General features: G+C 46.5%; 2 protein-coding genes across 12 annotated transcripts in view; one reads left to right on the forward strand and one right to left on the reverse strand.

The window, feature by feature from the left end:
• RHBDD1 (rhomboid domain containing 1) overlaps positions 1 to 24,646 on the forward strand; it is a 181,068-nt gene that overhangs the window by 106,787 nt on the left and 49,635 nt on the right. For 2 of the 8 annotated variants that reach the window (XM_021075273.2, XM_021075274.2), the window contains exon 7: positions 13,382 to 14,786. The exons of 5 other annotated variants lie outside the window; for them this stretch is intronic. In XM_021075273.2, coding sequence (XP_020930932.2) covers positions 13,382 to 13,494 — 113 coding nt within the window. In that variant the 3' untranslated portion in view covers positions 13,495 to 14,786. Of the gene's footprint in view, positions 1 to 13,381; positions 14,787 to 22,376; positions 24,626 to 24,646 lie in introns of those variants that run through there. One more of the 8 variants, XM_085001323.1, reaches the window with a different exon arrangement.
• COL4A4 (collagen type IV alpha 4 chain) overlaps positions 19,516 to 24,646 on the reverse strand; it is a 141,688-nt gene continuing 136,557 nt past the window's right edge. For 3 of the 4 annotated variants that reach the window (XR_014830542.1, XR_014830541.1, XR_014830540.1), the window contains exon 47: positions 19,516 to 24,362. Coding sequence is in view for 1 of the 4 variants with exons in the window: in XM_021075271.2 (XP_020930930.2) it covers positions 24,099 to 24,362 (264 nt within the window). In the remaining 3 variants the exon portion in view is untranslated. The remainder of the gene's footprint in view (positions 24,363 to 24,646) is intronic. The other variant, XM_021075271.2, reaches the window with a different exon arrangement.

Genomic DNA, 24,646 nt, shown 5'->3' on the forward strand with positions numbered 1-24,646 from the left:
CAGCTCCCCACCGGAACTGGGGGGCCACGGGGGCTTCTATAAACGTTGATACCCACTTCAGACTCCAAGGGGAGGCTTGGATTCCTCAGGATGAAATCCCTGAAAGAGAAAACAATGATGTCTGTGACACAACCCAAGCAGGAGGGACCTGGTTCTGGTTCTGCCTCTTTAGCTGTGCAAAACAGGAGACCCGTTCACCCTCTCTGGGCTTCTGTTTCCCAGCTCGGAAATGAGTAGATCGAGGCCACCATCCCAAGTCCTCCCCCTCCCTGCTCTGAAAACGCCTGATTTTTTATGATGCGCCGGGTGCAGCTCACACAGAATCTCCTTCCCACACTTGATACAATCTTTAAAGCTTCCTTCCTAAAGCTATAGCTAGACTTTTCGATACTAGCTTTTTCTCTGGCCCCAGCACACACTTAGATATTCCCCAAAGATCCTCAGAGAACACCTTCTTTCTCCCTGCTTATCTAAATCATCAGTTATCCAAGGTAAGCCTAATTCTAGATTCCTGACTTGGAATGTAAAGTCCAAAAGATTTTGTTCTCAGGACTCCCTTTCAGTTCATCTTCCTAGAAATCAACAAGCAGACATGTGAGAATGAGCCGTTGTGGTTATTACTGAATCTCTCTCCACAGTGCAGGCTGTTTTAGAACCACCTCTGAGCAATTCTAGGGTAGTCGGGGGGGCTGTATCCAGGATGAGGCGCTCCCCGTCCTCTGGGCGGCCGGGAGGCTTGTTTGCTGGAGAAGTTTCACTCACAAGGAGTGTACATTACAGGGTACTCGTGTCCCGCCTCCCCTCCCTTAAGGGATCAGAGCTTGATGGGGATGGGGTGAGTCATTCAGACCTAAAAGAACACACACGGAACAGCTGTCAAGCTCAGGGTTTGGTTAAAAACCATCGAGTACAAAAGACAAGCATGTTTTTAAGATGCCTGTCCTGTTTCTGGGATGGTTTATTGCATCACAGAAATTCCCAGCTCTCCCACTTGCAGGCCAGCAACGGCCCCCGTGAAGAAGTCTCTGCTCCCCGCGCAGAGAGCAGGGCTCCCGGCCGCGTGTGTTTCTCCGCATGACCCTCACGGCCACGTGTCTCCCAGACCTCATCCTTACGGAGAGCCAGAGGCCTGTCCTTCTCACCTCCCACGTTACCTGGGCCTTGGCCGAGGAGCCCACCCACCATTCCAAATCCATCGGGCTCCTTCTGTTGATGTGGTTATCATTCCTCTTCCAGTTGCATTCTGTCTCTCTCTCCTGCCCCCTCCCTCTCCCTCCAGCCTTTTCATTTTTTTTTTCACCCCAGCAAGTGCATCTGGCCTAGGCCCTGGCATTGCTCTGTGTCCTCGCAGGGTTAGGCTGCTTCTCCGATGCCCTCCCCATCCTCCACCCCGGCCCTGCCACGGGGCACCTGGAAAGCCAGCTGTGATGCCCCCTTGTTGCAGGCTTTTCTCACAACAGTTTATCTTCCTCTGTTTACACCTGTGAGAGAAGCCTACCGGTGGCTTCCAGCTTTTGTGAGAGCTTCGAATCACGATGTCCTTCTTGGCTGCTCAGCATCTCAGGGACAGTTTCCTGGGTCAGGGATGGTTTTTATAATTACGTGTTGATAGCGGTGTCTCTCAACATGTAGGTAGGCCCCATTCAGGCTGACAGTATTGGAAAAGTAGCACTAATTTGGATTTTTATACGGTCTTTACAGCATAGATGTGCGTACCACCTCTTAGCCTATTTCTAGATACTGAAGTTCTCTAATGGCTTGGAATCCAGAGCCCAGACAGACCTCGAGCATTTGGAAGAGGAAACAAATAGACTGAATGGTATTCTGAAGCCTCCTGTCACCCATTCCCCCCGTTTATGTTACGCTTGTTATTGGCAGCAGCTCCCCATGTAAGTTTCTTTGTCCCTTCCCAAAGTTCTCCTCCTGGCCCTCTGTCTTTTCCCCCTTATTCTTTGATTTTCTAGCATGATATTTACTGGGGTTTTTGTTTGTTTAATGTTAAAAGGTATTTTTAGGAGGTGGAGGTTTCTGAGGGAAACACTGGCTAATTCCAAATGCTCTATGATTATAAAAATTCACAGAAACATTACCTTTGGGCCTTTGCTTCAAGAGCCGGAAATCGGGCTGTTTCTGATGTGAAACTCAAGTGGGAGCGAGTGGAGAAAACACAGGACAGATCCAGATGTCACCTGCGGTGCTTCTCTCTGCCTCTGTCTGCACAGGGCATCTGAGAATCTGGCCAAAGAGCAAGGGTGTCAGGGATGTTTCTGAGAGCAGGACCTGCCCAGCGTGAGAGAGGGGGTACTGTTCTCGCCCGCGGAAGGAGGGAGCTGCCGGCCCAGGCGGAACCTGCTGAACCACCAAGTACCAAGCTGCCGGCTCCAAAGATGCCTTTGTGGCTTCTCCCATCCCAGGCCGCCCAGGACAGCAGCAGCGAGGTGTCTGCGGTCATAGGCTCAGGAATTAAAAACAGTCTCTGGGGAGGAACCACTGGTGCTGGCGACCTTTGCAGATTATGGCCTCACAGAGTACTCACTAATACGCCTCCACACTTTGAACCACTAACTGGGGCCCAGTCCAGACCAGCGTTCGATGCCCTCCTGGATCCTGCTTCCCACCCCCGCCCACCCGCCACGTCTTCTGGGGTAGGACCAGGAGAGGGGCAGAAAGAAAGAGGATTGGGTGTCGGGGGTGGGGGGGTGTCAGGTGAAAATGTAAGGCAGGGAACAGACTACTTTGATTCGGTTTAAAGCAAGTCATTTTTAGTATTACTGCATCCAGGATGAGTTGTGGTCTTATCACAGATTGTATCTGTTTATCTCTTCTCGTTTGGAGTTCGAGCGATACAGATCATTCCAGTAAGAAGCGCTCAGCTACGCCAGGCAGCATGCACCATAGCCAGAGAAAATTCTGAGCTCAGAGCTGGTGAAAAGCTCTCTATCCGCATCCGTATCTACCACCGCATCTGTATCTCCCCCAGGGCCTCTCTGCTCTGGAAGAAATCTGATATGACACAGAAACTGCTAGATGCTGGCAAATAATCCCCGGGTTTCAGACCATCTAGACAATAAACAACTCCATAATATTCAGTGCAGCAGCTTCTGTAGAGCCCATCTGTTTCAAAATAACCCTAATTCTGCTTACAATGCGGAATGCTTTGTTGACTGGAATTTGTCCTAGTTTTTCTTCAGCCGATTCAGAGCCATGGGCCTCTGGCTCCACCTGCTGGCAAGTGGGAGGACTGGAGTGAAACCCAGAGTGGATGCTTTCAGTTGAAAGACAAATCTGAGCTGTAGTTCAGGGATTCTAAAGGCTGGGATAGCTCAGAATCACCGGGGAGTTCATTAAAATACAGTGGCCTAGGCTCCAGGCCAAGCCTGCTGAGTCGGAAACTCTCAGACAGCTCTCCTGGTGATTGATACACCAACATCAGAGAACCACCTGGAATTCAGAGTCACCTGGAATTCAGGGACCTGAACCAGCCAAGGTCAAGGATGACCCCACCATATCCCGCTCACCTGCAAACCGGGAAAGTGACCAAGCCTCCTTGAGGTGCCCACTCCTGTCTCTTCCAGTTAGTTTATCCTGGTACCTCTTGGTGATAGAGTCAAAGCTTTATTCCCTGGGAACACATCAAAATAGTCTTTGTAAAGTGGAAGAACCTGGCAAACACTCCTTAACCCAGTGCTCAAGGTTATTTCTCGGGTGATAAGTCCTGTGATCGCGTGACATGACAGGAAGGGCACGTCCCGCTCTGGTCTTCTCCCCAAAACCTTAACTCCAGTCTAACGAGGAGGAGAAACATCAGACAAACCAAATTGGGGAACACGTTGCAGGCTGGTACGTCTCAAAATTGTCAAGGTTATGGGAAATAAGAAAAGACTGTGAAAGTACCACAGGCCAGAAGGGACTAAGGAAGGCTGACAGCTAAATGGACTGTTGGATCCTAGAACAGAAAAGGAAGTGAGTGGAAACACCAGTGAGCTTCAAGCAAAGTCTGGAATTTAGTGAATAGTAATATACCTGTCTGTACCTGGTTGGTTTTGACAACTGGATCATGATAGTGTAAGGTATCCGGCTGTATTCTCTTTGTAACTTTTCTGTAAATCTCAAATTATTACACAGTAGAAAGTTTATTTTAAAAACGTGAGGGGGAGTGGGCAGGGTGGCCTGAATTAAACCACATGAGGTAGCAGAAGTTGCCAAGGACAACCGCGTGGCCAGTTCTCAGCCCAGCTGTTGGAAGTCACAGCCAGGCTGGCCGGAAGGGCCGGCATACCCGGGGCAGAGGACTGATCAGACCGTAGGTGGTAGAGGAGGCAGGTGTGGCCCACCTGCCCTCTGCCCGCTTAGGCCAGTGGACCCTGATGTTTCACAGGGACCAAACAGCCATGGCATCTTGCACCTCTCTGCGGAGGTTGAAAATGTCTTCTCCAGCCCCCTCATTGTACAATTGAGGAGCCTCAGGCCCAGGGAAGAGAAGCGACTTGTCCAAAGTCCTGGTAGAGATGCAAACCCATATCTAGTAAGTGTGCTCTTTTTCCACAGTAACTCCTGATGATTTGATATATTATCTGCATCAGAAACGCCTGGGCGGTGCTCATTAAAATACAGCTTCCTGGGCTCTGACCACTTAATGCAAAAGAATCTCTGGTAGTAGGATCTAGTAAACCTGCATTTTTTTAAAAATTTTTTTTATTTTTAATTTTTTTTTTTGTCTTTTTGCCTTTTCTAGGGCCGCTCCTGCAGCATACGAAGGTTCCCAGGCTAGGAGTGGAATCCGAGCGATAGCCACCGGCCTATGCCAGAGCCACAGCAACACAGGATCCCAGCCACATCTGCAAGCTACACTGCAGCTCACGGCAACGCTGGATCCTTAACCCACTGAGCAAGGTCAGGGATCGAACCCGAAACCTCAGCGTTCCTAGTCGGATTCATTAACCACTGAGCCACGACGGGAACTCCGTGAACCTGCATTTTTAACAAATTCTCCATCATTATGCACAGGAAAGTTTAAGAATCACTGCGGCTGGAGTTCTCTGGTGGCTCAGCAGGTTAAGGATCTGGTGTTGTCACTGCTGTGGCCCAGGTTTGATCTCTGGCCCTGGGGACTTCCATATACAGTGGGTTCTGCCAAAAACAAAACAACAACAACAAAACCAACCCAAAAAGAATCACTGCAGCAAACTGGACAACTGTCCCATTTACTGAATCTCCAAGACCATCTGGATTTGCCTAAATCTCTTTCATTAGGGCTACTGAAGGGCAGGGACCCGGGCTGTGACTCCTGCCTTTGTTGGCCATTTGGTTGTTATTCTGTGGAAACTGCTCCTAGGGCATGGTTGGCTGCTGAGGGCCAGCTAGGGGAGAATATAAAGCCACAGCTGTTCTTCTATGATGATGCCACAGCAAGTGGCAAGCAGCAGGGCCTGAACCCAACCTGACTCAGGAGGAGGCAAGTCTGTATCTTTTTTAGCTCAATTTATTATAGTTTAAATATTTATTTTAGTTAAACAGTCCCTTACCCATTCCCTGTCCTTTTCAAAAATAATTAAGTTACCATTTACTCAGAGAAAAGTCCATGATCACATGGAGACTTGTTTTCATCGTGCTCAGTGGGTTAAGAACCCGGCTAGTATCCAGAGGATGTGGGTTCGATCCCTGGCCTTGCTCAGTGGGTTATGGATCCAGTGTTGCTGCAAGCTGTGATGTAGGTCACAGATGTGGCTCAGATCTGTGTGGCTGTGGCTGTGGTGCAGGCTGGCAGCGGCAACTCTGATTTGACCCCTAGCCCAGGAATTTCCATATGCCACAGGTGTGGCCATAAAAAGAAAAAGGAAAAGAAAAAGAAAAATGTTCTCACATCTCTGATTTCTCTCTGTCATCCCAACTAGGCACATAGGGTCTTTTGGGTACCAGGCAATGAGAATATGGAAACAAAGGGAGCCCAGCGTCTAGTTTTCCAAAAGTTTTCCTATGTCTGTCTAGTGGCTATCACTAGGTGATTTTGAATTAAAAAAAAAAAAAAAAGTTACAGTCCCAAAGGATATGGAACTGGGGAGGATATTCTTGGAGATGTCAACCTCACTTCAGTTTCCAGAATCAGCCGATGTGATTGGGTAAACACCATCGAGGCACCTCAGGACTGCTGACCACAGAGCATCACAGAAAAACTGAAACATCCTAAGGCCATTGAATGCATACATGAAAATCATCCCTAATCTCATTAAAATCCCTCTCGATAAAGTGTTAAGGTGGTGACAGAATTGTGAAAGGAGTTAAGACAGATTTATTTAAAAAATGGAAAATCCCTTTAGTATTAAAATCTACATCCATTTGTGTAAAGAAATACATGCTTCCTGTTACAGTGATTCCTAATGGGAGATAGATTCTTCCTAAACCTCTCTCCTTGCTGCTCCTGCAGCCCATTGAAAATGATTTCTGTAAGAAGTTATAAGCTGTCTCTGTTTTGAAAAATACGTGATATAATTAATTACCAAGGCTGACTTTTGCATGTCTGTGGGCCCATCTCTAAAACCTTGTCCAAGGAAATCCTAATTCCAGATACGCTGTGATCCAGAAAACCTTACTGTTTGCAATAAACCTTATCTAAAGCAGAGGGTCAATTTTCCTGCTGCTTTTTAAACAGATCCTGCCTCCAAATCCTGTTTAAAGCAATAGCATTGTTCCAGTTTACAGATTCTGGTTGGGATTAAGGAAAACAACTCACATACCTCAGGTGCGGAGCAAGTAGAAAGGGGTGCCTTTGACTCTTGACCCAGCCACTACCTGCCACGTGGCCTTGGCAGGTTCTTTGAAACCTTCGAGCCTCAACTCCTCTCTCTGTAAAGGAGACAGGGAAATTCCACTCGGAAGGATAAGTGGAATAAACCCACAGAGAGTGAAATGGAGACTCTCACACACAAAATAGAACATGAAGCTTCTCACAAAGCGTCCGTGTTGTATGAATCCACTTAGGGGCAAAAATAGACAGAGTGGATCTCTGCCATGAGAAGTCAGCGAGCCACCTCTGGAAGGGGGCACGGGGGCGGCTTATGAACACCGGGAATATTCTGCATTTTGGTCTGGATGTTGGTCCTGTACATTCAGCTCATGAAAATTCAGTTGTACGCTTTCTAAGGGCGAGCGAGCGTGTAAGCAGCTGCTCAGCAAGCCTTCCTCCTCTCCCCCTTGACTGCCTCTTTTTGTTCTAGAGGTCGGGCCATTTGTTGTCTTTATCGCCAAAAAACACGAGGCCTGACACAGCAGACCCAATATTTTAGGTTACTCAGGTTGCTCACTGGCATATAGCTTGTTGATTTTAAGTCAGTTGTGGCCATTAAAGATCCCCAAATTAACCACCTAGAACAGGGAGAAAAGTACCACAGGGAAACGGCACCGGAGTTGATTTCCATTCCAAAGCGGCTCATTTGGGGATTGCAGATTCTGTGTTAGAAGGAAGAAGTCCCCACTGTCGCTGACCGGATTGGCTGAAGAGTGGAAACAGTTTTCCTCTCTCCAGTCCCTTTCTGGTAAACCCTAATGAAACTGCCATCTCTACGAAAGTTAGGAGATTTTAGGTGGATTTCAAACTCTTTTTAAAGAGTTGAGTGGATGGATGGATCAGTCGTTATAATCCGTGACACAGAAAGTCAAGTCGTCTTGTTGTCCTTGGATACCTCCCCTTTTCAAAGAATATTTTACTAATTGTTGGACTTGGGGTTTCTCCCAGGCCCTTTTAGTCTCAGTAAATGACTTTGCAGGATCTTGTGAGAAAGCATTTGGGAAGCTTTATAATTCATGGAATTCTAATAAAGTAACATTTGAAAGAGAATGTGAGTCCCAAGCTGCCGCTGTCATTTGACAAAGGAAATCCCGGAGAATACTGGTGATTCACTTAGAGGTTTCTTGGCTTAAAAAAAAAAAATTTTTTTAAAGCGATTGCCTCTCTAGGTCCCTAACTTAAAGGAAAGCTATGCCATCCTGCAACTTCACTTTAGTATAATTTCGCTGAATGGCATAGAGTCTCATCAGACCATCGGCAGATTCTGTGAATACCAGCAAGTTAAACATCTCTATTTACAGGGATGGCGAACCATAGGGGAAATGGCCATCAACCCATGGCAGTCTTTTTAGCGATTCTTATGAGGCTGAAATTGCTTCTCCTCCCTTAGAGGGAAGATGCAGCGGTTCCTGCATTATACATAAGGGTAGAGAACGGAAAATTTTTCCATCAAGAACCACAAATCAATAAATCTTATGATCTCCCTCCTGGTGCTATAATTGAGCTAAATCTTCTTAAACCGAGCACTGTTCCTGAGGTTCTTTGAAGCATGCTCACTGTTTCTTTGAGTAAAATTGAGGGCTGACCTCTGATTCTAAGAACACAGAAGCAAGACTCATAAATACTAATATTTTATACCAGGTTCATCAGAGCAGGGCCATTTGCCCCCCGGCCTGGAAATGTTCGACGCACAATTTAACTCAGTGGAGAAAAGAACGTCTCAGCTGGGTTCTCCAGCTTTGCCAATGCCCCAAAGGTTCCTCCTTATTACAAGAGGGTGCTGCCACCTGGAGGCTGTGAATTACTGGCTTTGTATCTGTTTCTTAGAGGGCACATTTTTAGGAAGTCCTGACTGTGTGCTTTGTACATAGCACTGCCAGTTGGTCCTCAAACAGAATTGGGCTTTATCTTTTAAGAAGTCATTGCTCTTTTTTTTTTTTTTTTTTTTTTTTTTTTAATTTTTGGCCATGCTTGCAGCATGCACAAGTCCCCAGGCCAGGGATTGAACCCGAGACACAGCAGCAGCCCGAGCCACAGCACTGGCAATGACAGATCCTTAACCCACTGAGCCACTAGGGAACTCCATTGATCATTTTATTTTGAATCCATCTTAGTCAATGATAATAACAAGGAGCCATTTAACACCTGCTTCCCAGTGATATTAGAGGGGACAAGTTCTAACATCCATGCTTCTCAGACATTAACTGAGCACCCGACACTCAGCCAGGCATTGTGCACACCTCAGCTCCTCTTTTCCCCTCAGTAGTCCAGCCAAGGAGTGACGCTTACTCTCCCCATTTTAGAGATAAGGAAACTAAGGCCGAGGGAAGGTAACCTCCTTGCTCAAGGATGGTAGCTCTCCTGGAGGAGGCAGGCCGTCCTCCTAGTCATCAAACTCCAGAGTCATGGCGGGGACCCTGGCAGTCACCTTGTGCCCCAGCCGTCCCTGGCACGTGAACCAGGCAGGGCCTGCAGAAACGAAGACTTGCCTGGATGTCCCCTCTGCGTCTGGGCAGGGCTGGAGGCGTCTCCCGTTTCCCTACCAACACTTTTTCCAGGACACCCTCGGGGACTCCTCCTCTCACCCTTCAGCGGAGGCCCACCCGGTTCCTTTTCTAGGAACTTGATACGGGTAAGCACAGATTCAAAGCCCATTTCTTAGACCCTTTGAGAAATGCTTGCAGAGGATCCTGGAGGCTAAAGAGGGAAGTAAGAGAGCATGTGACAGAAGCAGAAAATATAGAAATAGCTTAAAAAATAAATGAAAAGGTGAAGAATTGGAAGACGGAGTTTAGCTGAGACCAAGTGGAGTAGCTGGGAGGCCTGGTTCCTAGTGTGGCACTGACCCAAAGCACAGATGAGACCTCCAATCCGTCATTGCCTTCCGAGACATCAAGATTAATTTAGGCTTGAAAACTTCTCAGGAAAATTGACTGACTGATATCCATGAGGACGCAGGTTCGATCCCTGGCCTTGCTCAGTGGGTTAAGGATCTGGCGTTGTCTCTGGTGTTGGTGTAGATGTGGTTCGGCTCCCAAGTTGCTGTGGCTGATGTGTAGGCTGGTGGCTACAGTTCCGATTTGACTCCTAGCCTGGGAACCTCCATATGTCATGGGTGCGGCCCTAAAAAGATTAAAAAAAAAAAAAAAAAAAGGAAGGGACTGTATGTGTGTGTGAATGACTGGGTCACTTTGCTGTGCTATAGAAATTACACAATATTGTACATCGACTATAATTTTAAGCAATATAAATACGAAGTAAATAAAATATATCAAAAGAGAAATACACAATAGAATGGATGGCCAATGGGGTCCTGCTATATGGCACAGGGAACTGTGTCCAGTCTCTTTGGGATAGAGCTTGATGGGAATTACATGTGTGTGTATATGCATATATATATATATGGCTGGGTCACTTTACAGCAGAAATTGGCACAACCCTGTAAATCAACTATACTTTATAAAAAACTAAAGTAATAATAAAATAATCCAAAAATAGTAAAATAATCATAAAAGAAGACGTCTCTCTTGTGAAAGAGAGACTGTTGTTCCTCTCCTGATGTGAGTTTTCTGCTGCAGCGTGTGGCATTTCTTCCGCTGGCTCCATCCTGGTTCTCCTCAAGTGCCCCATGCCAGGGTCCAGAGAGCCCCAGTACAGGCTACGCATCTTTTCCCTTCGTGGAAGAGGCCTTTTCCTTCAGACACACTGTGATTGTCTTTGGGAGCCTACACACTTTTTCAGCCTCCGTGGGCTCGTGGCCTGTGGCCCAGAGTCCAGATGCCACGTTGAGCCTGCCTCTGCCTCTGCCCACAGCCAGGCCTCATGGTCCCCTGCCCGGCTGGAACCAGCTGTCACGCTGGCCTGAGCTCATAAGTGCAATTAAGAATGGACTTGTTTAAAAAAAAACAACTGTTAAAGGAAAAAGCAGGATTTGGATCTCATCACACAAAGCAATTGGAAGCATTAAACTAATGGTCATTGGATTCACAAAGGTCTCTGTAATTTCCAAGCGTTTACCACTTTGAACAGAAAGTCCTTTACAAATATATAGGGCAAAAACTACATTCAGTAAAACTTTTAGTCTTGTAGTGTGCATAAAATGTGGAAAGTCTTACACATGTTTGAGCATCGTCTTTAATCACAGTTGATAAAATGGCAAATATCTCACCCGTCAAAAAAAACTCGAAGTGGAGTTGACCCCTCGGGAGCGAGTGCGGGGCTCTGCCTGCCCAGCCCACTTTTGGAGGGATCCGTCAGGAAACGTTCTAAGGGGCTCAGGAGGGGTGATTTCCTCGCGCCTCACAAGAAAAGGAGAAACAAGTGTGGCTGAGTGAGTGTTGGGGGTCTCTGTCACAGTGGGGAATAAAAACATAAAAAAGGGTTCCTTTCAACTGCCTTTTTAGAAATGGCTCATTGTCTGACACCTGAAATACCAATTGTGGGGAGTTCCCTGGTGGCTCAGCAGGGTAAGGATCCAGTGCTGTCATTGCTGTGGTGTGGGTTTGATCCCTAGCCTGGGAGCTTCTGCATGCCATGGGCACGGCCAATTAATTAATTAAAATACCAATTTTAAAAAAGTTCCAGTTGTGTCTTAGCAGACTGACCCTTAGTTTCACGCTGCTTTTTCAAGCATCCTTTCATCATGGTCTTAACAGTTGCCATGTCAGTACACGTCTGACGTCTCTGACAAGGTACCACACTGGGAGCCTGAGCAGGAGGAATCAGCTATTGGCTCGCTCTCCCTCCTGCTCCAGCCCCCTTGCCCACCCACCCCTCCCAGCGAGGCCAGGGCTTCCAGGGTCAGTAAAGCAGAACCTCAGGGGGCAGTGTTGAATGTGGTTGTCTGGTTGGAACATGAACCTTTAGAGGTCACGGGCACATGCTGCTGAGTCGGGCCTGTGCGTTTCTTGGACAGCTTCTGTGTATCCCGGACTGTACTGGGGACTGGGGAGCAGAGAGAAGTGTCCCAAATGATCCCTGCCATTTAAGAGCTTCCAATCCTAGAGAGCAGCAGTGTGCCCAGTGGCTGCTCTGTCTGGCGGGATGTTGGGACTGTTGCATGATGTCTACCGAGAGGCAGGTGCTGGAAGCTGAGCTTGAATTGGGAGAGAGCCCTTCCTTTGGGGGTGGCCAGAGGGCAGTGCCATTGGGAAGGGGCACTGCAAATGAGTAGGAGCTCAGGTGTTGTGGGTGATGGGAGTGGACCTTTCGGAGTGAGTTACCAGGGCTAGCAGGGGCTTAGGAGGGGAAAGTACAACCTTTGTGGTCCACATGCTTAAAACTGAACCTGCTGTTGGAATTCCCTTTGTGGCTTAGAGAGTTGAGAACCCAACTAATATCCATGAGGATGTGGGTTAGATTCCTGGCCTTGCTCAGTGGGTTAAAGATCTGGCATGGCTGTGGTGCAGACCAGCAGCTGCAGCTCTGATTCGACTCCTAACCTGGGAACCTCCATATGCTGCAAGTGCAGCCCTAAAAAATAAAGAAAAAAAAGTGAATCTACTCTTTGTGTGTCTCTATCCGTGTCTGCCTCATGGAGGCTGTTGAAGCTCTTTCATCAGGTTTAGGTTGCTGGTTCCTTGAGGTCAAGGATTGTACAGTTATTCTTCTGTTACCCCCACCCCCACCCCAACACACACAATGCCTGGAAGTTTTTTATGAAGTAATTAAAATATTTACATCATTGCAAACTTTTGGGGGGAGTCTCTTTGCAGCCCCAAGAAACCCTTTTCAGTAGCGATTTCCATGATGCTTCATACGATCTTCAGATTTTATGCCTGCATCTTTGCCTGCCTGCCCAGATACTGGTCATTATGGTAATGCAGTCCCTGCTCTGTGGGCCGCGATGCCCCATGGGTGCTTATGTGTTTCAGGCAGGCGTGATTCCCACAGGCTGGGGGGTGCAGGAGGGAGAAGATTAAAGGGAGGAAAAAGGAGACCCACAAGCTCGTCAGGAAAAACCTATGAGCACTCTCAGTGGGAACATTAGAGATGGTGACAAGTTATTTCTGGGCATTAAAAAAATAAGTAAATAAACCAAGCCCTTGAGACATTATAGAAGTGAAATGATGCAAATTATGGAGCATGGTGGAAGAAAACTTAAAAATGGGAGGATTGTCGAGTTTCAGGCATTTGCATTGTGGCTCAGCAGGTTAAGAATCTGACATAGTGTCCGCGAGGATGTGGGTTCAATCCCTGGCCTCACTCAGTGGGTTAAGGATCCAGTGTTACTATGGCTGTGGCATAGCCTGGCAGCTGTGGCTCTGACTCGACCTCTAGCCCAGAAACTTCCCTTTGCTGCAGGTGCAGCTGTAAAAAGGAGAAAAAAAAGAATTTTCAGAATGAGTCAAATTACTTTCATGGATGGAACACTGGCTAAAAATGTTTCTTTGATGTTGAAATTTAGTATGGACAGCTGAAGTTGAACTATGTTATATTTCTGTTTCGTGCTAAAAGAAAGATGACACCCAAGCTATCTCCCGGCCCCCACGCCCCCCTGCCCACCGCAACACACACCCCTTGGAATCCTAGGATGCAGTGCCCTGTACACATCAGAATGGACAGTGCTTGATTCTCCCTTGTGCTTTTTCACTATAGGAAATAGCAGAAATAGCCCCCCGCCCTATGGGTTCCATCTCTCGCCAGAAGAAGAAATGAGGAGAAAGCGACTTTATAGATTCGACCACCAGCAAGGGGACCCATCCTGGTGAACAGATGTGGTCCAGTTGTGCAGTCATTGCCCCCAAAGCCCCGCATGGTTTTAAGCAGAAGCAGAGGGCACCGTGACCATCACAGGTTGCCAACGTCTGCCGTGGCCCGTCACCCCATGACCGCCGTGAGTCTAATTCTCAAGCAGGTGGATGTCTTGAGCCCAGGCTTGCTGGACACAGCCCACCGCTCCCTGGGAGCCACCCTCCTCTGGCCTTGTTCTCTCTCACAGACAGGAGGTTGGCGTCTCCACGTAGGGCCCACTCTCCACATTCCTTTCTCTCACTGCTGACTCAGCGGCGCTCTTGCCTTGTTTTGTCTTTGAAGACCAGGACCTTCGCCAGGAGGTTTGTGTTCACCAGCCCGGAAGACCTGGCCCTATTCTGCTCGGTGCTTGACGTGGCAGGAAGCAGGGAGCCATTCCTCATCCCCTTTCAGGTTGCCATGGTGACCGTCCAGGCGCAGGATGCAGCTACCATCACAGGATGCTATTCCAGTGCCCTGGGGCCTCGACTCCTTAGGCCCCAATATCTGGGTGTTGTTTACAGTAAAGCTGCCTTCACAGACTGTATGACTGGAGAAGCTCAAGTAAGACCTCAGAGGGGAACCCACCCACACGCTCTATGACATAACAGGTGGCACCAGCAATCCGGCCTCACGGCAGCCTCTCCAGTGACTATATGTGTTCCTGGAGATGCACTTGGTATTGAGCTAATCAGCAAAGCAGCGGCAGGTGCCGCATGCCGAGTAGGGCGACCAGTGCGTGGTCACTGAGGAAGTACTCTTTTTCTCTTGAGGAAGTATTTTTTTTTCTCCTAAAAGTGCCTTTTAATTGACCACTGTCACAGCCACTTTCCTGCTCAAGCATCCAAGACACTCCCCTCACCCACAGATTCCAAGTCACATACGATGGTTCCCGGTGCTTGTGTTTTGTGAATAAAAGGAAAAAGTCAAATATCACTGATGTCTCATTTCACTGAGATATTTTTGTTTAAAGAGAGTTAGAAGCAGAAAAGGATCTTCCTATTTTGCACTTCTAGCATTTATATAGTTTTATGATTATAAAATAATATATATACCTTTATATGCATAAAGCAAACCTCTGGAAGGAAATGTACCCACATGTTAACAGAGGTTATTTTGGAAGGTAGAGTACATAGAATTTTTCTGGGTTTTTTACAGTTTTATATTGCTGTCTTTTAAAAATGTGTGTGTGTATATATGTATGTGTACTACTTTTGCAGTAGGAAAACTGATTTACATAATAATAATCAGTAAAATGGATTTATTTAAAGATGGTGTCTCCATCAATAAAATTCACATTATAAACAGAGATATGAAAAAATACACATGCAATTTAAAAATCACCTGTGTCCCATCATCAGAGGTACCTGGGGTGAACATTTTGCGGGGTGTGGCTTTCTCAGTCTTTGTATACATTTGGCACATTGGGAGCATGCCAGCAGTGCAGCTCAGTATCCCATTCCTAATCTGAACTGACCTTGGAGAGGCTTCGCCACTTGCCTGTAAGTGAGCTAAGAAAACCAGCTGGCACGTGATACCTGAGCTCCTCAGGTTAATTTGTAATTGATGTACAGCTACATACAGCATGTTTATAGTGTACATTATACCTCTGGGCCTCGAGGCTTCAAACATGTTCAAATGTAAATGTTCAAGCTAAATGTCTTTCCTCTTTCTCCCAAATTCTTCGAATTTGTCTCCCATGAACTCTGTTGTGGAGGAACCTCACTCTTACCTGCTTTCTTCTCATAGCACCTTGTACAGGTAGTTCTGTTACAACACTTACCCCTTGCCCTGTTATTATTCGTGCACAACTATAGCAAGACGTGCCTTCTACCCAGGAGCATTGCTTACGAACGGCTCTGGGATGAGATCTTTGTCTCTTTAACTGCCCTTATCCCTCTCCCCACACCCAAAGGCTGGCCCCTGGCTCCCAGTAGGGGCTTATTAAATGTTAGTTTCCCACCACAGTGTTTTTTCAGTGCATTAAAAGTCCAACTGCTGTATATGGAAGTTATGGGATTTTTTTTTTTTTTATTGCCGTTGAGTCCAATAATAGTAGCTCCTTGCTCTATTTCACTTGTCAGCCATAAAGACCTCAGAATTGGATTTTTGGAGGGTGTAACTGAAATATGCACGCCTTTTTTCTTTATGGAGTGGAACGTCACTAAACTTTAGAGCTGTGGGAAAGGTCATTTTAGTTATAAATATAAACCAATTATCTGAGCGCAGCAATGGAGATGCCCTGAAATTATTATAATTACTTTATTCGGGTTAATAGGCTTGCCTGTGACCCGTGCTTATTATTTTCAATGTCCATCTTATTTTTTTCCCTACAGGAAGGAGTCTCCAGAGTTATGCCAAAAAACCTGGAACTGGGTTGAGAAAGACAAAAGCCAGTATATTCAACTAATTATCTACTAGGGAATAAGCATTTAGAGCTGGTTTTAACTTTGGTTTCTTTGCTTAATAGTCACTTCCTGATGGTTAAACATCTAATTCCCATACTTTGGTGGTGGTCAGTTAACTTATGAGACCTCTTCAGACTCTTTCCTCGGTTCTCAAGATGAGGGAGTGGTTAAAGTTGCTTCCTCTTCATGGCCTTGAATGTATTTACTGCCTGCAATTCCAAGGTCAAACATGATAGTTCAAGGCCCCTCCATCCTTTTAAGTTGTCTGTTGTTGAGGCCCAGGCAGTAAATGGCTGGTTATTGCAGGACTGGGGACTGTCGGCATGTCTGTCACACATTCTGCTGCCTGGGGAGTGAGTTAAAGGGATGAGACTACCACCCAAGAAGGACAGTAAAACAGAGGGTGTGGCCAACCTGGCCTCCTCCTTTTCCGTCCTGGTTTCTCTTGATTGAGTAAAGAGGTGTAGGGAGGTCCCTGGTGGTCTAGTGGTTAGCACTCGGTGCTTTCACTGCTGCTGCCTGGGTTCAGTGCCTGGTCTGGGAACTGAGATTTCACATCAAGCCACTCACTGCATGCTGAGGCAAAAAAAAAAAAAAATATATATATATATATATATATATATATACATACACACACACACACACCCATATATGTATATATATATTCAGCGTCATAAAAAAAAAAGTCTATCCTCTCTTCCTTTCCCTTCCCGTGGATTATGAGTCATTTCCTTTTTTTCTCCCCTCTTGTCTTTCAGTTTAGAGTCACAGACTCCCTACTAAGAAGGACCTTAAAATCTCTATTCATTGCTCTGCTCAATACATAAAATCCTTCCTCACTCCGTTCTACTTAGCGCTGCCAGTTAATCTTCCAAAATCTAGCTTGGTGATGCCACTCACTATCTCAGTACCTTTTATCATCCCTCTGTTGCCAGAGGATAAAGGTTACACTCGCTAGCCTTAACCGCGGGGCTCTGAGCAGCCTCTTGACCTCATCCATAGCAGAGCCTGGGCTTCTGCTGACCGGCCTCCCTCTCCAAACTCTAAGCGTTCCTGCTCCTTTGACTTAAACGAAGCAGCCTTTTCCACTCTCTCGGCCCATCCAGATCCTCCCTCTCCTGCCCCCAGTCTGCACAGCCCAGAATGATCTGCTTTTATTGGGTGTTCAGCCCAGTTTCCACAGGCTGCTTAGAGTGACTGGTTATCCTGCAGTAAGAGGGTGTCTCTCTAGATTGTGAGCTTCGCAAGGGACCATGACTGTGCTTCCAAGCATCTTTTCACAGTACCGGGAACAGTGCTTTGTCTGGAATGTCAAAACAATAAACGTTTGTGGATTGAAACAGAGAGAAGCTCATTTCTACCATCACACGTGAAAAAGGGTTCCTGATTTGGTTGATACTGCTGATGGGGTGTGTGTGTGTGTGTGTGTGCAGTCACATCAGGAAAAAATGGTGTGTGTGTGTGTGTGCAGTCACATCAGGAAAGAATGGTGTGTGTGTGTGTGTGTGTGTGTGTGTGCAGTTACATCAGGAAAGAATGGGGTGTGTCTGTGTGTGTGTGTGTGTGGTCACATCAGGAAAGAACGACTTGAAGGAAAACATTGCCCATAGAAACAAATTCCGACCTTTGCCAAACCCTCACAGCTGGCACACTTACCCGCTGGTGGGGAAGGTTGCCGTCCTGTGTCCGGCTGAGGCACGCCCACGTCGTGAGTGCTGAGACCTGGTGCACAAAACTCAAGATTCCAGGACATCTGAAGAGTATCATCAAGGAGCCCCTACAGATACTGCCAGTCTGGCCAGTGTATTTTGCAGGTGTGTGTTTGATGTGTCCCCGCTAACCTTTTTTTCTTCTGTGGCATTTAGGGGCAGGGAGGGCAGTGATCCTGACATCTTGTTCAGATGCTCAGATGAACCGGCAGATTTGAACATACAATTTTTACTTTATCAAGGAAAACCACAGCCCTGCTAATAGAAATCGTTGAGTTCAGTGGTGATACACATCGCTGCTTGGGGAGAGGATGACATTATAAAGTCAGTAGTATGGGAGGCACTGGTGTAAAACACAACTTTAGTGGCAGATGGACCAGGGTTCAAGTTCTACTGGGTGCTGACTGGGTGTGATCCTGGGTGAGTTATTCATTCTCTTTAAACCTCAGTTTCCTCATCTGTAAAATAGGATAGTTGAGAGGTGGAGGGAAGCGCCTGTTACCAGGTTTCCTCCAGTTCTCACCACAGAGTAGGTGCTCAAGAAATGTTAACTCTCATTATTTATCAAGTGAGAGGTTGGACCAGATGCCACTGACGTTCCCTCCTACTTAAAAAGAGTAACTCCCAGAGTTCCCTGGTGGCTTAGTGGGCTAAGGATCTGGCATTGTCACCACTGTGGCTCAGGTTGCTGCTGTGGTGAGGGTTCGATTCTGGACCCAGGAACTTCTGCATACCTCAGGTACAGCCAAAAAAAAAAAAAAAAAGGAAGTAACTCCATGACATAGGTATTGAATATCTGCACTGTGCCCATCCTGGTAGCTGGCAGTATGTGAGCTGTAAGAATGGAATCTCCATCTAACCCCTAACTTCCGGTTACTCTGCTTATCAGTAGTGGTGCCTTACACTTTATATCTCTTTACAGTTACATCTCTTTTCTTTTTTTTCTTTTTAGGGCCGCATGTGTGGCATATGGAAGTTTCCAGGCTAGGGGTTGAATCACAGCAGCAATTGCAGGCCGACGCCAGAGCCACAGCAACGTGGGTTCTGAGCCACATCTGCAGCCTCCTCTCTAGCTTGCGGCAAAGTCAGACCTTAACCCACTGAGTGTGGCCAGGGATCCAACCTGCATCCTGACAGAGACAATGCTGGGTCCTTAAGTGCTGAGCCACAAAGGGAAGTCCAACAACATAATTGCTTTTTTTTTTTTTTTTTGGTCTTTTTAGGGCCACTCCTGCGGCATATGGAGGTTCCCAGGCTAGGGGTCAAATGGGAGCTTCATTTGCTGGCCTACACCACAGGCACAGCAACGCGGAATCTGAGCCACATTGCTGCCTACACCACAGCTCAGGGCAATGCCAGATCCCCAACCTACTGGGTGGGGCCAGGGATCCAACCCGCAACCTCATGGTTCCTAGTTGGATTCGTTAACCACTGCGCCACGACAGGAACTCCCACATCTCTTACTTTTAATCCTTACAGCCACCCTGGAAAGCAGGTGGTCTCATTTTCCTTCAACTCTTGGGAAAACTGAGATTCACAGGGTCTGAGCCCCAGGCCCTGGGTGTGTGCAGCTCAGCAGGAGTTGATGCTGACGCTCAGGCCCTGAGGCCTGGTTTCATTGTCCATCCACACCCTGACCCCATCGTTGTGCACAGGACAGTGCTTCCTGGAGCCTCAGACTCCCAAGCCTTCCCAAGACCAGGGAGCCGCTCTCTGCACTCTGCCCACACTCCGCCCACCTGCAAAACACACCTCCACCACGTAACCGTTCCTGCTTTCCCCACTAAGCCAGCCCCCATGTGGGCTGTATTGCAAGGTAGGTAAAAACAGTAAACGCACTTTGGCGTGAAAGAAAATTAATGCACCAGATAAAACACAGTTGTTTTTGGAGGTCATCACAGAATTTTATATATAAGATATATTATAAACTGCAATACAACAAGATTTAAATGTCAATAGCAGACCAGGCACCTTGCAAATTCCACATGTTGAACGGCTTTAACGTTACAACTATAGGTTAGAGGAAAGGGATAAAATTTATCAGACACATTTCACATTTTTTTCCAATGAATCATTAAATATTTAAGCACCATAAAATTCAAGCATTTCGCATGGATGTGGCAGCCAGCCTTGATGGTCGAAAATGCATTATGCAGAGTCTTTGGCAGATAATAGCAGTGACAATTGCAGAGTCCTGATTTTTAATGTCAATTGTTTGGTTCCCCCCGCAGAACTCCCTGATAATGTCCCTGCAGGAAACGGTGATTTTTTTTTCTTTTTTTTTCCTGCGTGTGGTACAGTCACTTCAAGAACTGAAATCAAATAACACTCCCCAAGACATTCAGAATGGGCCAGGGATAAATAATTCTAATTCGTAATTTATAAGCCCTGTGAGAATCATTATGCCATTCTACCATGTAAAGAATCCCAAGAAGGCGTTTTCGTATTAAACGACTTGCTTTAAACAGGAGATGGGACTGGAAGAAATGTACGCAGTCTGCTCTGTGCTCCACCTGCGATCTCAGTCCGTCTTTGATGCAACCGTACACGTGATGTCCCGTCTTGTAAATGCGGAAAATGGGGCTCAGGGAGCTGGTACGACTGCCCCAGGAGAACACCGCTAGAAAGTGGCAAAGCTGGATGGAAACCTGGGTTCCGCCAACTCTAGAGTCCATATCTTTCCCCGCTTCTAGCAGCCATACCAAATAAAAGTGACAATTATCAAGGCAGTAGTCTGGCAAGCGGGATGGAAACACAACTCTAATGTCATTTCCTGGAACACAGAGAAGGATTTGCTTTATTGGCCTCCCTAAGAGGCTCAAAATACAATCCTTGATCAAATCCAGTTTTAGTGCACCTTTCTGCGGACTCTTGCCTAAGCACCCGTAACATGTATACAAACGTTGTAGCAGTGATTTGGTCCTAAGACACTCTTAGGCTCTGAAGGGCTACGGAGGACAGCAGGAGTGAAGTCATGTCACATTTCAAAGCGCATTTTCTCTCACTGTCGGATCTCTCAACTCTCATTCCGGAAAGTTCAGTTTATGGAAACGTGAGCTATTTTTCAGAAGCGGGTGATGATGAAAGTTTATCCGTTGGCTTCCCATCACTAATAGTCAGAGGAGATTGTAAGTGTGCTGTTTGACGGCCACGTTAAACTATTTTGAAAGCAGAAATGGTTTACACTTGGAACCATTTTGTCGGCCAGAACCCTGTACCCAGAGCTGAACCTCTCAGGCCTGATGACGCTGACTGAATTGTCACTGAAAAAAGAACCTAGTGTCCATGACACGCTCAGCTCTCAATGGGCACACGATGACCAGTAAAGCATGGTCCTGGCCCTTGCAGGCTTACCTTTTAGCCAGAGGAGGAAGGAAGTGGGATGAACAGCGTGGGAGCCATGGGAAAAGCATGAGGTATGGACAGGCCCACCAACTGTGCTGGGAGCAGCAGACGGAGGCCAGGTCTAAAGCAGTGGTCTGCCCCGTCAATCTATCAGGGTGGGATGGGACTGGGGGAGCTCATGGCAGAAGGAGCAGGAGCAAAGTCAGAGATAGCGACGTGCCCCTGGGGTGAGCAGTGACTTCCTGCAGGCCCCTGAGAAGTCATCTGGCCCGTGTAGGCCGTGGGGTCTCTGAAGGATTTTAAGCCAAAGAGTCGTGAAATTTGCATCTTAGAGAATGGATGAGATTTGAAACCAGAGGCATCAGAGGAGAGAGGAAAAGACAGAGGCTGCATTAAGACAAGTGCAGGGGGAAGAAGGCAGCAATCCACAGGGCGTGGGGACTGGAGTTTAGGACTGGGGACTCTGAGAGGGGAGGGAATATGCGGAATATGAACCCCCCCCCCCAACACACACACACCCGGGCAGCATGGATGGGGCTCACTCACTGCGAATACCAACCCAGACAGAAACATCCTGTCCCTCAGCCCCTCAGCTCAGGGCCCAGAGCGACTCCTTCAGGGCCGTGGAGGCATTTCGACCAACGGGGTCGGGGAGGGGAAGGGGTTGATGGAAGAAGATTTTTGTAAGGCTCATCACCAGTAATGGAGGAGAACAACGTTAAAGCTTTGTTCATCCTTCGGGGAGAAAGGTGATTTCAAAGGACATTGATACAAACCCAGAAAGAAAATAATGGCTTCAAATAATACGGTCCTCTAACCCAAGATAGTCTTGTTTTCCATTGTTTTGCTGGTTTGACCATTGACAATAATTCTTCAAAATCAGCAGGCAACTTTTGTGCGGCACTTAGCAAGGGCTCTTGTGACAGCAGTTTGTTGAGGTCAGTCTCATAGTCCTTCCCAGCCTCACAGTGGAGGAACTTGCCCCACTTAATGCAGTCCGGTTTTGTTTGGTTTGGTTTCTTTTCTATTTATTTAGCCAGATTATTTTTATATCAAAGTTAAAATATCTAAAATACTAGGCAAGATGTGTTTCTCAGGGTCCATCAATCACCCTTATCGCTTCCCAGAAAATGTTCTCAGACCAAGTTCATGAATGAACAAGAAGAATTTTTAGAAGGCTTGAGTTTGCGTAATATATGGATAAGACGTTTGGAAACGGAAAAATGTAAATATAAATAATGGTTGACATTAGCTTAAATTTCAGCTGTGCACAAATATTTAACATGCCATAACACAGGTTGGTAAAAAATTACTAAGTGGGTCAAATGATCTAGGAAATTCTGGTACATCAAGACAATATTTCATTTTAAAATGTACTTTTTTTTCCCTTTTTCCCAGGAAACAACCTTAAAATAAATTGTCATCCCAGGGGCGGCCCAAAGCAAGATTTCATTTGAAATATATAAGAGCACACAGCCAATCAATGTTTGGCCAGAAAAACACTTCTCATAAAGCAAGTTTTAATTTTTTTCTTAATTATTTTTAACTGCGTTGAAACTAAGCACTGAAATGAATGTCACTTTCTCATGAGAAATTTCTATAGCTTTTTCTAAAATAACATTTGTTAAAGTGAGGAAGGCAAGTTTCCTAAAAATGTCTCTAACAAGCCTTTTGATTTTTAGGATTAGCCCACTGAATTCCTAGCAAAACAAAACATATCCTTTGCTCTACAGAAAACTGCTCACTATAAATGGATGTATCTTCTAAGCTTTTATAGAAAATATTAATGCCAGAAGTAAAACTGCTGCTTTGGTCTAATACGGATATAAAATATAAGAATTTTTTTTAAGACTGGAAAAATAGGATGCTCTCGTAAAAACCAATAACAGGAACATAAGATTCAAATTGTAGCTTGTCTTTGTCTCATTTAAAATAGTGCCAGGTCTTTCTGGTGGGGTGATGATGACTTAAATGAATCTTCTTACCTAAGTTTAATTAAGTCGGCCCTTAATTTCCTCCCAAGTGCATAATAACAGCTCTGTCACTTCCCCGTGGGAGAGACCATTGTGTGGATGGAGGCAAAGTGTCCATCCCGGGCTGGGAGGCAGATCTGCAGGCGCTCCGGGGAGGGAAGCGGGCTGCTTTGTGTGGACACCCCGCCCGAGTGAGCCCCATGTGGCTTCAGTCCCATTAGCAGGCACTCGGGGAAGGCATGCTGGACCCCGACTGGGGAAAAGCCTTCTGTTTGGAAGTTCGCTGCAGTGGGGAGTCAATTTTGGTGAATCACTGCCTTAATATTCATTAATAGCTGTTAGGCTCTTAATCCCTTATTGAACATAATTTTTTCCCATAATTGCTACTTTTCCAAAGGGTTGCCAAAGTAGGCATTGCTATTCTCTGAAAAACGCAGAAAAGAACATAATGTTTTATGTTCGTCTGGCATGTGTTTTATGCTAATGTCCCATCGCTGGAATACAGCGACCATGGTCCTTCCTGACGCAATGATTCATTCTGCTTTGAAATGAACTGTTAAATCTGGCTGTGCGGATTTTTTTTTTTTTTAATCTCCTTGGGTCATGGTTTTACAATTATTTAAAGTGCATGGAAAAATAGATGACAGAGGAAATCATTTTGAAAGGTACGAAATCGCTACTTTCTACTTTCATTTGTTGGCCTATTTATTTTTTTCTTCCTATAACATCCATCCAAGAGCCCGCTGTATTATAGAGTAATTGACTTCAATTGTTTGAGTCGCTATTAACCAGTGAATGAAGTTTTCAGTAATGTAATTTGTAATCTGGCCTTTATCATCTCTTTGCCTTCCCCTGAATTAGCATATTTTTAAAGAAAGCCAGCGTTTCCACCCTCCTCAGCACAATAAGGCTATCTGGGTTTCGTCTAGATTGGTAGGTCCCAACAAATCCATTTGTGTAGCATTTGCTTAATCTGTCCTGACCAGAGGAAGGAGTTACAGTACAGGGGGAATAACTACATAGAAACAGAAGGAACAGCTAACACGGGAGTCTAAGATGAGCACCATTGAATCTCTTAGCACAGCCTGGGATGCCTAAGCCTCCAAGGAAGCATCTCTTGGCAACCCAATGGCAAGGTATGGGTTCTCTAGCTATGCTTCACACAGACCTGGCACCTGCTGATTTTCTGGCGCTGGGCCTGGCTTTCTTTCAAGGTGTCCGGGGACGGTGCCGAGGAAAACTGCAAGTCGGGTTTCACTGTTGTCAGCCAGAAGCTGTACTCATTGGCAAAGAAGTGGCAGGTCCCCTGGCGGCCTTGGCATTCAAGGAACGGCGCGGCTCTGAAGTCTTCCAGGCAGCTGCCCGGTGACATGAGGGCCTGCCCGCCTCCTTGGTCCCCAGCTCCTGTGTGCTACTCGGACAACAGCAGAGAATCAGGGCTCAGACTCCACGCACCCACCCCGGACCCATCCAGGGACATGCTGAGGTCTGGGCCTGACTTCACATTTTCCCTAAAAATCCGCCCCGGAAGAAGACACTACCATCTGCCCAGGAAAGGGGGCCAAGGAGACGCGATGGGTGCGCACACAGAATTGAACCACTTTCAGCCCGGGCGGAAGCAAATCCATCTTCTAAATGCTCCCACAGTAATAAAAAAATTAATTGACAATCAAATAAGCGAATGGCCCTGCATCT

This window comes from Sus scrofa, chromosome 15, assembly GCF_054392235.1.
Source record: "Sus scrofa isolate SSC_HxYL_T2T_F1_AM1 chromosome 15, Sscrofa_HxYL_maternal_Yorkshire_Landrace_v2.0, whole genome shotgun sequence".
Lineage (NCBI taxonomy): Eukaryota > Metazoa > Chordata > Mammalia > Artiodactyla > Suidae > Sus > Sus scrofa.